Below are 16,340 nucleotides of genomic sequence, written 5' to 3'. Positions count from 1 at the left end.
TACTATGGTATGAAATCAGGCTTTTCAATGGATGTTTCCTTCCTAAACGGGTAGGTAGATTTACTTCATTCCAAATGTCCATTGTCGCTTGGTAGGACTAGTTTCGTCCAGCGTTACAGCATTATTTTGTGTCTATTAAAAATCTCTGATTAACCCAACGTGATTCGACTGGGTGTACAGTCATGGCTCTATATACAGGAAATAAAAATTGAAAACGAAATCCAATGTATTGCTTCAGGCTATATTCAGGCATATTCAACAAAGTAAAACTAACCCTGAATGAAGTAGGCCTACTTCAGTTGTGGGTTGTGGTATTACAACAGTGTGAGAATAATCGCTGATATATATTTACACGGTGAATTATCTTTTGATGGTTATAGGCGTTGTGACGTTTTACCTTGTTTGCCACAATAAACCAGCACCTCAAACGGAAAACAGCACAAGGAGAAAGTTAACGTCCCTTATTCAATAACAGCAAATGTATTTCAATGTACGAGAACCCCCCCCAAAATATATGTACGCATACCCTAATCGAAAAGTACCTGCTGCATTTGCGCGTTACAGACTGGGCTTTGAAACAGAATAGTAATACACATTGAAGCATTAGCACCCGATTAATTCATCTAAGAATAACCCTTGGTCACTTGTCTTTTAAAGTTAATAGGTGTAGTCTCAAACGCGTGTATGCAAATAGACACCTAACGAAAGATGTGGCACATTTTAGGACAACCAAATGTATTTACATTTATTGTTATTATGGTAATTATTTTGTATTTATTAATTTATTTATTTGGCAGATGCCATTATCCAAGGCGACTTACAGGTGTTACATGGCGGTATAGGGCTATTAATATTTAAATACAGTATAGTTTACAGTAGTTCACGTTAACAAAATCATGTTGTGCGAGCTTATAGGGTAGTCAGCGTTTTTTTTTTTTTTTTTTGTTTTGTTTTTATAAATTACTGTCAAAACTTGAATCATTGCCATATATGTTTCTTGTAGAATGTAGCTAAAACTTACAGTAAAAGACCATGGTTTAAAACGTCAGTATGTATAGCCAGCCAGCTGTGACAAGATCTTTGCTTAACCTTATCTCATTGGACCGGCTTTTTGATTGCATCCACCTGCCTCACCTTTCTCTGAAGTGATCAGTGGCGGTTTTGATTAGACGGCAGGGGGTTGTTCAGTGGGTTTGTCCAGTTGGTCTAAAGTACACAAGGTCAGAACCAATCACAGAGCAATTATACCTGCAGGAAGTTGACAGACTTCTCGAACTCCTCCCACTGCCAATATCTACTAGACTGGAGGTAGAACTGCCTATATGTATAAGGTACCCAGTGGAGAGAGAAGAAAGATTGCGTTTAAGATTCGATCATCCAGCAGTGAAGAGCTATATTTCATGAACAACTGGAACTGAATGACTTCACTGAGAAGAGGAAGAATCTAGGATAAGTTTGTATTTGTTTCTTAAAGTTTAGCGGACTTTGGAAATAACCATGCAGTACCAACACTCTACGTCTCCGGCGATGAGTGTCAGCGTTCCTCTTTACGCACCGACTCCAATTCAGCCGGTGCACCCAACTCCGTTTTATATTGACGATATTCTGGGCAGAAATGTGACTTCCACCTCTACTCCATTGATGCCGACCCCAGCTCTGCCGTCGGCAAATTCCTCCTTTACCAGCTTGGTCTCACCGTACAGGACTCCAATTTACGAACCGACCCCGATTCATCCAGCGTTTTCGCATCCGGCAGCACTGACAGCTACGTATAACACGGGAGCGTTTGCTGGTTCATTCTTCCCTTTTCACCGGACAATGGGCGACTACGCACATGCATTAATCAGACATGATCCCCTTGGTAAGTATACTTTCTGATTTGGAATGTAACAACTTGAATTAATATGTAATTCTAAACAGAGAATAAAACAGTACAGCACTATCTTAAATCACGTTCCTCTGCCTGTACATAACGTACGATTATTGTGATATCCGCGAATAACTTTTATTAAAGTATCATTACTGCTTTAAAATGTAAGATATATTTGTAGAATACTGCACAGATCAACTCTAGCTGCTTGTTAAATTGACCAATAGTAGCTTATAGGTTATATACATTGTTGCACAATCTGCACAGCATGCTGAAAAAAGGATACAAATCGCACACAAGGTAACGCAACTGTACAACTCATTTTGGATTTCGTCGACATTTGTATAATTCTTTAATAGGCTTATACCAAAACAGCTCATCATAATAATGACTTCAGTGGTTGAAACGGTGTATTTCATACATCATTAAACCTTAATTTTTATAAATAAAAACGGTCACAGTGCATATAGCTAGAAAACTATTTTAAGTGCAAGTCAAGGTTTTAATAACATCACAATGAAGTCCAATAAACACACACACACACACACACACACACACACACACACACACACACACACATATATATATATATATATATATATATATATATATATATATATATATATATATATATATATATATATATACATGCACACACGTGTGTAATTGTATCGACGATCTTACAGCTATGTCTATATAATGAATTAAAGAAAAACTTTAAAAAAAAACCATAAATATTACCACTTTAACCTAATGTAATATTAACAAAAATAGTAATGGCTGTCAAAAGAGTGTTTTAAAAAAAGGTCTTTAAATAAACAATACCTAATACCTCCAAGTCTTCTGATGGATCTTTGTAAATAATTACCCTGCTCAGCAATAATCTAAGCTGGATTATTGACACGTCACATTCAAAACGTTATTATCGATTTATAATAGCCATAAATCCCCATTTTGTAAGTCATAACGCAATGTTCTTCATTAAAATTACCTTCCAATAAGAAGGTTACAAGTACCCAAGTAAATGCATTTTTAAAAATATGTGTTAACCCAAGTTTTTTCATTAAAAATAGTAGATATATATATATATATATATATATATATATATATATATATATATATATATATCTATATATATATATATAATATATATCGGGTAGAATATTTATCGCCCATAATTAGACTGGATAAGTTATATTATTATTAGATATTATTATTATTATTATTATTATTATTATTATTGTTGTTTGACGTTATTAAGCACACCAATGCTGTTACCCTGATTTCACTTTCTGGTATGGTTACTGGTAAATTAATTAAATACAAAACCAGCAGAAAAGTTCTGTTAAAACAGTGCGATTTTCAGCAGTGATAGTCAAACACTTGTTATGATCGCCTGCTTGCTGCTCTGCGGTTTAACAGTCCGTGCTCACAAAGGCTGACCCTTTTCCGTTCATACAGGAAACCTTGAGTTCTCGATAGGAGTAAATCTGGTCTCAGAAGCTGTTAAATGTTTTCCTGGCTGCTTCAAGCAGGCTCTTCCCCGGGAGTCGTGCACACTGCTGATTATTTTATCGACATCCTCAATACAGACATATTCAGGAAACACTCGACTTCTGATAGCCGGGATCTGTTCTTCTGATATCGTTCATTTCCTGAGTGTGGGATGTGACTTTACAGCAGCTAAAACAACCAGTTGCTTCCTATTTTTCAAGGCATTCAGCTGCAAAACGAACCACAAATTGACGCCAACAAAGATACACATTTATACACTGAAATGAAAGGCCCTTCTTAGATTTCAAATGACCATACACGGCTGTTTATATTTTCCCCATCAATAGGGTGTGTTTTATGTTTTATGGTTAATTGTAGGTCACAGGATTTAGTTTGCGGTAATTCTTCACATATTTTTCTGTGGCGCTGCATACTTTGTATTTTATGTGGGGGAAGTGGCGTAGGCCCTATGTGATACCACAAGATAAACCACTTATCGTTCTTAATGTTAACCATAACCAAGTATAGAACCTACTATGGAGCCCGAAGGACACGCACAACGTTATTGTTGCAAACCGTTCTGTCTAAGATGTAAAAGATAAACAATGTGCTTGTGACATAATAATAATAATAATAATAATAATAATAATAATAATAATAATAATAATAATAATAATAATACATTTAGGATTAATTTATGTTACAGAACAAAATTTAAATAACGCACAGTTTGTAGGGTAAAAATCTCAGTTTTACTCATTACTTTTTTTTTTTTTTGTCTATTTGCTGCCTCTCGGCTTCCTTGAATGACTGCAATAAAGGAACAGAAGGAAACAAAAGCCACTTAAGAGACAGACCAACAGGAAACACATTGGCGGAAATGTTGCCATAGCTTTTCTGTGCAAACCTCAAGGAAATTAATGTGTCTGAGTGAGAAAAAAAAAATGTAGAATTTCCTAAACATGGTCTATGGTAGCTGAGTTGAGTAGGCCTACCTAAAATAATTGACTGAGGGTAGTAACTGTAGCCTACTGTACAAGTTTCCACTTGGCCTATATATGGTTAGTGTTTCACTTCTTGGTTTTTGTGTTTATCTGAGAGAAGTGAAAAACTATATAACATATCTGCACAATGATGTGTTGAAACCAATATAATTGCATTTACTACACTACAGTGTTTTAATAACGTATGTACCGGGTTAAGTGCACAACCTAAAACATATTGTTTGTACCTATTAAGTAATATTCTATGGTTGTGGAATTCAATGCGTTATTTGTTATCTGTGTTCTGACTTTGTCTTTTTCTTATTTCTTACAGGAAAGCCTCTTCTGTGGACTCCCTTTATTCAAAGGCCTCTGCACAAAAGAAAGGGCGGGCAGGTTCGATTTTCGAACGATCAAACTATTGAGCTGGAAAAGAAATTTGAGACACAGAAGTATCTCTCACCCCCCGAACGAAAAAGACTCGCAAAGATGTTACAGCTCAGCGAAAGACAGGTATAAGCAACTTTCATTTCTCTACACCACATTTAAACAATTGCATTGACAGTAACAGAAATGTTAGCATGTTTGTTATATATATTTTTTTTTATAAACATTATCTCTTTAAAACATATATGCTTAGCCACTTAAATGTATCTTGTATAGATACAACACATGCCTAATAATGGTCATGTGTAAAATATGTCTGAAGAAGTTTACATTATGGAACAGAATAATATATGTTAATTGTTTTTCGTTTTGCTCTTTTTAGGTAAAGACTTGGTTTCAGAATCGCAGAGCAAAATGGCGACGCTTGAAGCAGGTATGCAGAGATAGTTCTGTTCCAATGGAAATGAAAGTCGCTTGTTAACATCTTTTATCATCATCTTATATTCCAGTTTGCGTGCAAGTCATTTGAAAGGCTGTTAAGCCTCTTCACCTTGACTGAAAAGACAAATAGTCATGCTGGAATCCAGACAGATGTCACGCTAAATATGGTCCTCCATGGAAATTGGCCCCCCCCTGACTAATTTTCATAGACTGTTCTATGGACTTATTTGCAAACATTAAAATTAAGAATATAACTTTGCAAGATCAGTTTTTTCTTCTTTTTTTGTGTTTTTTTCCTTCTAACTGAGTAAACAACACACGATAAAAGTAATATGCAACAACACAAGCCTTGTTGTGGCGAAATTTATACAAATAATAATAATAATAATAATAATAATAATAATAATAAAATAATAATAATAATAATAATAATAATAATAATAGTTAAAATTGGTCCTGTTTATAGCATAATCAAGCATAAACATTAACTTGAATGCTACTTGTATTGTAAACCCATATGCTTTTAATCAAATGGATATCTGACAGATAAGATCTGTAAACGAACTATTCTCGTTGGTTCACTGTTCGGCTACTCTGATTTAATATTGTTTTATTTTTTATATAAATGTGATATTGCATGCTCCCTGCATGTTGATAACATTTTACAGTTATATACCCGATATGAAAAATAAATAGTAATATACTGCGATATATTTCAGATTTCATGTATATTTGACCGAGATGTGAAATAGGCTAATATACACGATATTGAATATACATATATTGTATGTATATATTATTTCAGTAATATAACTGATAAATAGCTTTCAAAGCACACATAGCGACGTGCACATACATTGTACTGTTTTTACGACAAACTGAAATAAAAATGAATGTACACATTGAAACTGATAGTTGTTTTTCATTCATTGTTAGGAAAACCCTCAAGGAACCAAAAGGGAAGAATGCGAAATTTCTGGAAGCCGTTGTGATCAGAGGCAGGACATCTCTTTGAATCCCGAGCAGAGAAACAAAGAAATAATTCTTAGCAGATCCCAATGCTCATCATCGCCGGCATCTCAAGAGGAAATCGAATCCGACATCTCAGAAGATTCGGAACAAGACGTGGACATTGAAGAGGACAGGCATTTTTCATGAAATGTACAATGAAAGACTGCTCGAATGCAATTAAAAACCACTTAGCTATCGCACTATGGACCTAATTCTCAGTTGGTTTACGCGCTATTTACGCCGTGTTTTAGGGCGTAAATAACGAAAACAGGACATGAAAAGGCAATACAACGATAAATAGGTGCATGGCTAAGTAGCTGATGTATATATGTACTTATATTTGAGGGATCTCAACATAACATTAGTATATCATACGGCCAACAAAGAAGTTCAACCAGATCTATTTAACTTAAAGAGTATATGTTTTTGTACAGTGTCTTTGCGAGTTTCTTTTTTGAGCATTGTTCACCTAAATAAATATTGTACGATATGCTTGCTTTACTTGTGATGCGTGAATTTAATCTGTTTTAATGAAAGCAAGCTTATTTTTGTTGTATGTATTTTGTTGTTTTTTTAAAAGGTAAAACTTCGTGCTGTAAATACCTGTTTGTAAATGATACACAACACAGCCATGGAAAATACTTGTTGAGTTCCTAATAAACTCTGCATCGTTTTAATGTTGTAATTGCTGTACTTTATATACAAATAATATATTACAATATATTTAACAATGTAATGTCCCCAAAGCTATAGCTATATATATATATATATATATATATATATATATATATCTATATATATATATATATATATATATATATATATATATATATATATATATATATATATATATATATATATAAAATAAATACAAATTAGATGTTAAAAAGCTTCAATTAAAGGACCCTGGAGGTTTATTTGTTTCTTGAGAGTGCTGTAACAAAAGCAATTCGTTTTTCCTGTTACCAAAAAATATAGTGCCTACTTGCTTTGCCCATGTATCAAAATATCATAAGGATGCATGTTGTAAAGGTTACTTCGTGATAACACCTCAGAATATAGTATAATATTACAATATATTGATTAATAAATTACCTACATAAAAAGTAAAAATTAGCATTCGTATGTTGTCCCGTAGGCCTATATATTTATAATTTTCACACAAAATTGTTGTGCTGTTTATATCAATCTGAAACTGCAAGTATTACAACTAACCAGGAAAAAAACATGGCACCCAAAATAAAATTCTGTGCTAGTATTTTATAATAATAATAATAATAATAATAATAATAATAATAATAATAATAATAATAATAATAATAATAAGGGTATACATAGAGTATTCGTTTCAAAACATGAACAAAAAAACAACAGCGAGTAAATCACAGTTTATTACACAATCGGATTAAACTGCTTTCCAACATGAAACCAAATGTTTAAGATGTAAACATAAATCGTATTCAACAGATGTTAAGCACAACTAGATTTATTTTAATAGCTTCAAAATATACTGGATACATTTTAGAAATGAATTGGATATTTGGAAAATGTAATCAAAATAAAATGACAATGCAAAGCAAATAACGTGTTTTTTTTTAAATGTTTTATGTTTTATACAGTCCACATTATCATACTACGGGTAGAAAAAGCAATAACATTCTTATTATAAAATAGCCAGTAAACATTTAATCTGACGTGCAGCTGGTGCAGTAGGCAACTAATCGAGACTATTTTTTCAAGGTCATTATTGAATGAGTGTTTTATGTATTTGCATCGGTTTATCGAGAGTTATCTTGTACAGGGATAATGGGGGAGAACGATGCTCCCACACGTTTCTCAGTGGATTAAACAGACAACGGGTGACTCCTGTAGTTTCTTTTTCAAATAAAAGTTTAACCAACAGTTTTAATCTGTCACAACGCCTGCTCAACCTCAAACATTCGGCGCACCTGTCGCTTCTAGCATCTATTCAACACCACGAAACTGACTCCTGTCAGATTTGATGAAAAAACTTGCACCCTGTCATGTGAATACATTTTGGGTTAATACATTTTTTAAAATGCATTTAGTTGGGTACTTGTAACTTTCTTATTGGAAGGTCATTTAAGTGAAGAACATAGCACTATAATAGATATACAAAATGGGGACTTATGGCTATTATAAATCGATAATAACTTTTTGAATGTGAAGTGTCAATAATCCAGTTTTGCTGAGCAGGGTAATTATTTACAGAGATCCACAAGAAGACTTGGAGCTCTATATTTTTTAGGTATTGTGTATGTGTGTGTGTATATATATATATATATATATATATATATATATATATATATATATATATATATATATATATATATATATATATATATAACTTACAGTTTTTAAATCGGAAAAGTCGAAAGACAATTAACATGTTTTTTTTTTACTTTCAGTTTCGGTAGTTTGTGCAATATTAATTTATGGATTTTAATACAGACATTATATAAAATATGATAATTATATAGGCCTAAACAGACAACACTGATTTGATGTAAAAAAAGAAAAATGCCATAAAAATGTCCTCCACAACAATTGGACTATAGTTCAGTTCTCTAAAATATAAAAAGAAATACACGGGGCACTGTCTCATCTAACCAAATTCAAGCCTTCAGAGAGCTGGACTAAAAAGCAGAACGTTTTGACACACACTGTAACAATAATGTGTAGATCTTTATTTTTAAGATACCAAAAAGTGACCACACAAAGTTATAGCAGAGCTAGGTGTATAGCCTACAGTGTAGTCTATAGTGTCACTGCGTATCACGCAACATGTTGATCTTTACAGTCCTGCCTGTCAGTGACCCAAATTACTCAAGGATTGCCATTAATAATTGGCTCAATTCGGAGAAAATTCCCTAAAGACTCCGGTTTCTTTGTTACAGTGAATAGATGTAAAGATACACTTTGCTCGACTTCCACTCTTAACAAAATATATTCCCCTCTGATCTGTGTTCCTTGGCCAGAGCTTTCCATTTAGTTTTACCAAAAATGTGTTTGGACTTTCTATCACTTTTTAAAAAATTAATAATTTAAAAAAATACATTTTCTTGTTCTCAAAAGTATTGTGTGTTGATAAAAAAAAAAAAAAAATTTCTTAGTAAACAGTTTTTTTTCATTCATGGGCTAATATTAACCTATTTATTTTTTCTATATACTTAAACAACTCACACACATACACACACACACACACACACACACACACACATATATACACACGTTATGTTTTCCTATACTTGTGGGGGCTTCCTGTTCACTCTCACTATATTTTTATTTACTATTTCTTACTCCAGTCAGACAAAACTGCAAACAGGGCGAAAGTCGACAACAAACTAAATATTCTGGCACTTTTTAATTTTTTTTTATAAAGGCATATTTAGTTCTTAAAAAGGTGTTTTACAAAGTGGGGACGTCACCGTAACGTCGTTTTTTCAGGAGTTACTATCTTTGTGGGGACATTTTCTCAAATTTAGGTTTATATTATTAAATGAGGTGAACATCAGCTTGTATCTTTCAACAATATATCAAATTAATTTTATTAAACAATATATCTAATCTGTGATGGCATTTCCATAAGATACAAACTGGTAAACATTCCCATTCAAGAGATGATGAACACATGGACACAATAGGCTGGATTTGTAACTTTGTTTTTGTTTGTGGGACACCTTTTTATCCCCCAAATAAAAACTGAGCATCTGATTACAAACAACCAAGCTGTACTGCAGTGAAAGTATATTGATAAGGCCTGTCTCTCATCACAACAACCAAAGACCCTTGTCATACATTAAATATCTTTGTTTCTGGGGACCCACTGGCCAGTCTCCTGTTAACAGCTAAACAGCAATACTATCAAAATGAACTGGCAGCTGGCAGAAATGAAAACGCACAATATTGTACAATACTGTAATGCACACAGAACAGTATTGCCAATACTGAGACTCAAACATAAACAAATCTTAGAAATATATTTTATTTACATATAAAAAATGATTCCTAATAAAACTCTGTATTCACATGCTTGCACAAAGTGTTGACTATTGCCTGTTATCTTCCTGTGTTGTCTTGTAGGGGGACAAACCTCTAATTAAAAAAAAAAAATAATAATAATTAAAAAGCAACTTTCTAACTGTGTTGATTTGGAGTAAATTAATGTAGCCCATAGTTTCTAGACTAACAGCCAGGCACTGACCAACTTATAATAGCCAAAAATTGAAAACTTCAGTTGAGGATTGTAAGTAGAGTAAGTGAAATTTGACAATTGAAAACATACGGTCCTTAAAAATGGATGATAATCATTTAACAGAGAACAGAACCTCTGTGCCTTAGACCAAAGTGATGTCTTCTATTTATATCCCAAAAAGCCAATTTACAGACTTACCAAACTGCAAGTAAAACCAAAAAAAAAAAAAACAACAACTTGGAAGCCCAGCATCTTTGATTGCTTGCAAGCGGGTTATTTCCTGTCGGATCAGCACGTATATGACCTTTACCACACAACTCTGCTCTTGTCTTTGACTCTATTATCAGGAGATTCAACTTGAAAAAGGTTATCATTTAGCTGAAAGGCAAACACTGAAGAGTTTTTGTGAGCAAAAAAATGTTAATGATTGGGGGACCTGTAATGATTTAGGCATGACAGTGTGTGATTAATCTTTTATTTTATATACTTGTGTTTTCAGTCATTCAGTTCAGTGGCCTCCGATATCCAGAACACTTCTAAAACTAATAGTAGGGGGATTGATTTTTCTATTGTGTAATGACTCACAAAGTATTAAGCAAGAAGGACCTACCAACAGAACTTGTGGTGTCCAAAAATGACTACTGTACATACAAATAGTACTGATCCGGATACAACTTTATTTTATTTTTCTGATCATATATTTGAGTTGTTGTATTAAATGTAATACAAGTGTACGATATAGTGCTAAGGTTAATGTATCTGTACTTTGAAGTGTATCTAAAATATTTATGTATAGTATTTATGTGTAAATAACCAAGAACATAATATTCTTCAATTTCTGTACCAAATAAAATAAAGAATTTTGACAATACCAGGGAATCCATCCAGATTGCATTAACCATAAATAAGGACAGGTGTTTGACACAATCTAACTGCCATTTATCAAATCAACTGTAAAGATTGACATGAAAAGTTGTGCTGTGAAGTTTGTGCAACGCTAATATGCTTCCCAACCTACCGGAAATACCCACAAATATTTGCTAATAAGTAAGAATGACAAATAGTTATCTATGCATAAACAAAAATCATGTTGTTAGTAATGCTGTACAAGAAGTCTTATTTGCCACCATACAACCCAGCTAGGAGGCAATGCATTGATGGTACTCAACTGGGCTTTTTCACTTATAGTTTTTAATGAAATCATCCTTCATGCCACCAGAAATATCATAAATGCCATATTTTGATTGATAGAGAACCTATTGAGCAGGTTGCTGATTAATTGATACAACTGATGAGGGGCGCGGATTTCCACAAAGCTATTTATGACAACATGTGCAGTTCATTCGGTCTCTGTTTGCCCAGGTAATTTTTTTTTTTTTTTAATAGAATTATCTAAATTGGCAACTCAAGTAGAAAATCCCATAATCATTTAAAGTGGTGGCTGAATACTTTTAAAATACCATATATCATTCTGGATTGGGTCTAATTGCAAAGCAAATACTAAAACAGAATGCACAATAAAATAGGAGCTTGCTTTTTCCTTAGCTGCCTATGGAATCTGCATTACTGTAGAATTTCCACTGCTTGAAAATCACACAGGACTAATTGAATCAATGATATAGAAATGATCCCCTGAAGCTTGCCTAGGTGCACGGAGGAAGTGGTTTCTGTGACAACTCCTAATCAAATATTGACCCGATTGCATGGAGGAGCTCAGTGTGAGATCACAGTGCTAATGTAAGGAGGCTGTTGATTGTTTAATTGAAGCTAAAGGGTTTTTTGCTCCACTAGTCAGTTACCGGGTCTCATTTAAGTTGTTTAAAACCACTAAAACAGCATTTAGCTATGAGCATTACTTGCTTATTTTATGTATTGTATTTGCATGTATCTAAACGTTAATCTAAGCAATGATGATACAAGGGTCCAGACCATAACTGACACAACTGGTCTCTCTTGTTAGGTAATTAAAATGATTGCCATTTAGTGCAAGCGTGTGATATTGAATTAATGAAAAAAAAAACATGCTGTATATACCTCTTAGTTTGACTATCCATAGTTTTAAAAGTCAATTGGAATTTATAATGGGGTGCTTCACAAGGGTGCATATCATTTCTCTACTTTTCCTATTAGAATAACCTATATTATCACTGCTATGGGATCTTTTTTCTTTTTTTTAATTATTTATTTTTGCTTAAGCACAACACTGTTGATTTGCCACACTATTGATTTTTGCATACCTATATCTAAAGAGTCAAGACACACCAAGGAGTATGAGTTATAGAACATATTATAATCTGATAGTATAAGTAAGTTATGCATCTATCCATTCAACTCTATGAATTTCAAACTTACATTTTTACATAGGATACTGCTTGTCTGATTGTGATGAAACCCTCTCAAGTTATTGAGAGTATCAGAAGTCCTGTCTGCCTGTCTATCTGCCTGCCTGTTTGTCTGTCTGTCTGTCTGTCTGTCTGTGCCTGCCTGCCTGCCTGTCTGTCTGTCTGTGCTGCCTGCCTGCCTGCCTGTCTGTCTGTCTGTCTGTCTGTCTGTCTGCTTGTCTGCCTGTCTGCCTGTCTGCCTGCCTACCTGTCTGTCTGTCTGCCTGCCTGCCTGCCTGTCTGTTTGGCTGTCTGTCTGCCTGCTTGTCTGTCTGCCTGCTTGTCTGACTGCCTGCCTGCCTGCCAGTCTGTCTGTCTGTCTGTCTGCCTGCCTGCCATTCTGTTTGGCTGTCTGTCTGCCTGCCTGCCTGCCTGACTGCCTGCCTGCCTGTCTGTTTGGCTGTCTGTCTGTCTGCTTGTCTGTCTGCCTGCCTGTTTTTGATCTACTACAGTGACAGCTGTGACAGCCCTGTTGAGGATGATTAATAATGATGACCTTCACCTTGCTTCAAACTTTGGTTTATTTTCATATTAAATCAAAGGGTTCAAAACAAAATCACTAGGAGTTCTACAATACAAGATACCAGTGGGTTAAAGCGTTATAACCCTGCATGCAGGAACATTATTTCAGAGCCTCTAGGCTAGTCACTGAATTAGCCAGTATATCAATGTAGGTAAACGGGGCGACAGTGACCCTGTCACATTGTTAAACTTTCATAAGATCCTGCAGGTGTATGCAACTCAGTATCTGAAAATGACAAAGTTGAGGGTTAATGCTTTGTCACAGACTTCTTCACTCCACTGCTAATATATCTGGAATTCTCGATTAACACTGAATGTCCTCTTTTCTAACAGTGTATAATAAATAATTTGTCAGCTTTGCGAAAAGTATATATTTTTATTTTTCATCGACCATGTTTAAATAAAAAACTTTGATTCTGACTTTATAAAACTGCATGATTTCCAATTGTGTGTAGCAAAATACAAACAAAAAATAAACTATTTTATCAATCTTTAGTTAATACTTTTTATATTTAGCTCCAGCGCCAGGAAACCGCTTTTCATGCAGCACCTGACAATATCTATTTCAGACCCCTAACATTATCACCCATCACTAATGTAGACAAAAGAAAAGGCACACAAAATGGTCAATTTCACGCTTAAGTGTTTGTTGATACATTCGTGATGTCAATGAAAAATCTGCACATGGGGCATTAGTTCGGGATGAGCGGCCGAGCGTAGACAACCCCATGCTTTAATCCGTGCAATCACTGGACATTCTCTCTCTAATGCTGTGTATAGGTTTTAATGCAAAACTAAACAGTTGACTCAATTTGCTTATCAGTTTATCGAATTAGCCAGTGTTTGTCATCTTTTCAAAAGTAATTGTTCAGCGGATAATAGACATGGTGTTCTTCTAAACTGATAAACAAAGCTAACAGGTTGTGCATTACCGAGAGCTGCCGGTTTATAGCGGCTCGCTCTACTGGATAATGGACTTGTCCATGTGCCACACGTCAGCTGTTTCAGAGTTTGACTCATGACAGAAGTTTCAAAAACAGGTACAGATACAGTATCAAGACAAACACTCCTCTCCTACTAATTTATCAGCCTAACAAAAGATAATGGTGCCAGTTTATTCAAGGTCAACAACCGCTGCAGGCACATTCCTCAGTTGTTCGATTATAACAACATATTAACCAACGTCCATCACGATGGTTTTGATTAATAGCAAAGAAACTGCTATGTTTATATTATATGTTCCACGGGACGCGATCCACCTATGTTACTCAGTTTTATTATTCAAGTTTCCTGGGGAGATACAGCCCGGGACAAAAAGCAGGTTGTGTTTTAGTGGCCTTGTTTTTGCAGCCAATTCCACAAAGTAATAAAGGCATCAATAATTTATCTTCATAAAGTGAGAGACAGATTCTTCAGATAAGAGCTGTATGGAAAAAAAAAAGGAATTTCAGTTATTGACAAAAAAAAAAAAACCTTGTCCTTTGCAATGCGAATAAAATGTTTGAGATTAAATAAATAAATAAATAAAACAAATACTGTCCTTAGGTGTTAATCTCACACTATCTACTTTTTTTATAGTCCAATCCTTATTTTGGTTAATTTCTATTTAAAAAAAAAGATTATGACCAGGTTTTGTTCTAAGGGGCACTTTTTTAGTTTATTAACTATTAACAACTAGTTTGTTAACATGTTAACAAATGTTGCATTTTGTGTTAATATTTAGTTTAAATGCTGTACCAATGTATAACGTAATACAAAAGCATAATAATATAGACCCTAATCTCATTTGTAAAACATGACTACAGTAACATCTTTAAAAAGTGCCTTTTTAACAAAAAAAAAAAAAATGAAGAGCATTTATTAATATTTGGTAATGTTGATAATAAGGAGATAATAAACTAAAAATGAAGTGTATCCAACATTATTATATACTGGGTTCAATATGACACCAAACCGTGACAAGTACAACTACCAGGAGTCCTATGAGGGTTTCAGCTGGACAATGTTGAGGCAATAGTGTTGGGTTAGGGATTATACTGCTGGCTGGAAGGGGCTGCCAGGGGTCACATCCATAAAGGCTGGTCCTCTGACTTGTATATCTTTCTGTTCATTACATAAGCTCTTAGTTTACTGGATAGGACCCCTATCACAGTCTCTTGTGAATACTGTACGAAAGACAAAAGGCAATGGCAGTGCCTACAATCAGGAGTCAATGGAGCACCCATTGCTGTGCCATAAACTCTATGATAGCATGTTGCTTTAACATATCACACACTGCACGTCAAACAAAAAAAAAATTCAACAGTCACGCAAAGCAGAGGCCGCTTAGACAGAAGAACATAAAACGTTTCTAACCAGCCTTTCCTCGTACTGTTTTAACATTTACATTTATCATTCCCTTTTGTCTTTTGAAAGCTGAATAATATACAAATGGCATTTTTTTTACCCCTGCTAATCACTTCAATCTTAAAGTTTTATCTCATCATTCATAAGATTAGTTTAACTGTACATGGTAATAATATACAGACATCCTTATCAGGTTACTTAGGCAAAGTGTTCCAATTTGCTAGTTAAAAGCTTATTGATTACCAGCCATCAGCTAGTCTTTTATGATTGATGATGGTGGTGTTAGACTAAGTCTATTGATTTCTGCTGCTAGTGTAAATATTCTCTTTCTTGTAAAGTTGACTTAATAATAAGGAAAGTTGTAAGCCTAAATCTCGTATGATGATTCAAGCAACAAGTTTATTTGGTTTTCAGTTACACTGGGGGGAAAAAAAATCAATATATTATAGTTCTACCACAGTAAAATTAGAATGGCATTTTATCATGATAGTATTTAAAGAATGAGTGTCTATTTTAGTTTAATATTCTTATAACTATGAACATTGGAGTACAGATTAAACCTTTAATTAGCAACATTATCAACAACATTATCTCTGGATGCCTTTAATTGTGGTGAAGATCTTTTCATTCTTTATTTTGTTTAAAACTTTATTTTATACTTTAATCCAGGATTTTCAGATGGTTCAAAT

General features: G+C 34.1%; 1 protein-coding gene across 1 annotated transcript; it reads left to right on the top strand.

The window, feature by feature from the left end:
- The first annotated feature begins 1,328 nt into the window (after positions 1-1,328).
- On the top strand, positions 1,329-6,859 carry LOC121321448 (hematopoietically-expressed homeobox protein hhex-like). The gene is made up of 4 exons (XM_041260400.1): positions 1,329-1,861; positions 4,682-4,860; positions 5,117-5,167; positions 6,112-6,859. The coding sequence occupies exons 1-4, from the start codon at positions 1,498-1,500 to the stop codon at positions 6,331-6,333; spliced, it is 816 nt and encodes a 271-aa protein (XP_041116334.1). The 5' UTR covers positions 1,329-1,497; the 3' UTR covers positions 6,334-6,859.
- Positions 6,860-16,340: the final 9,481 nt, after the last annotated feature.

Source organism: Polyodon spathula, chromosome 10 (assembly GCF_017654505.1).
Source record: "Polyodon spathula isolate WHYD16114869_AA chromosome 10, ASM1765450v1, whole genome shotgun sequence".
NCBI lineage: Eukaryota > Metazoa > Chordata > Actinopteri > Acipenseriformes > Polyodontidae > Polyodon > Polyodon spathula.
The sequence above is the reverse complement of the archived record's forward strand: the minus strand, read 5'-3'. Positions and strand labels throughout refer to the sequence as shown.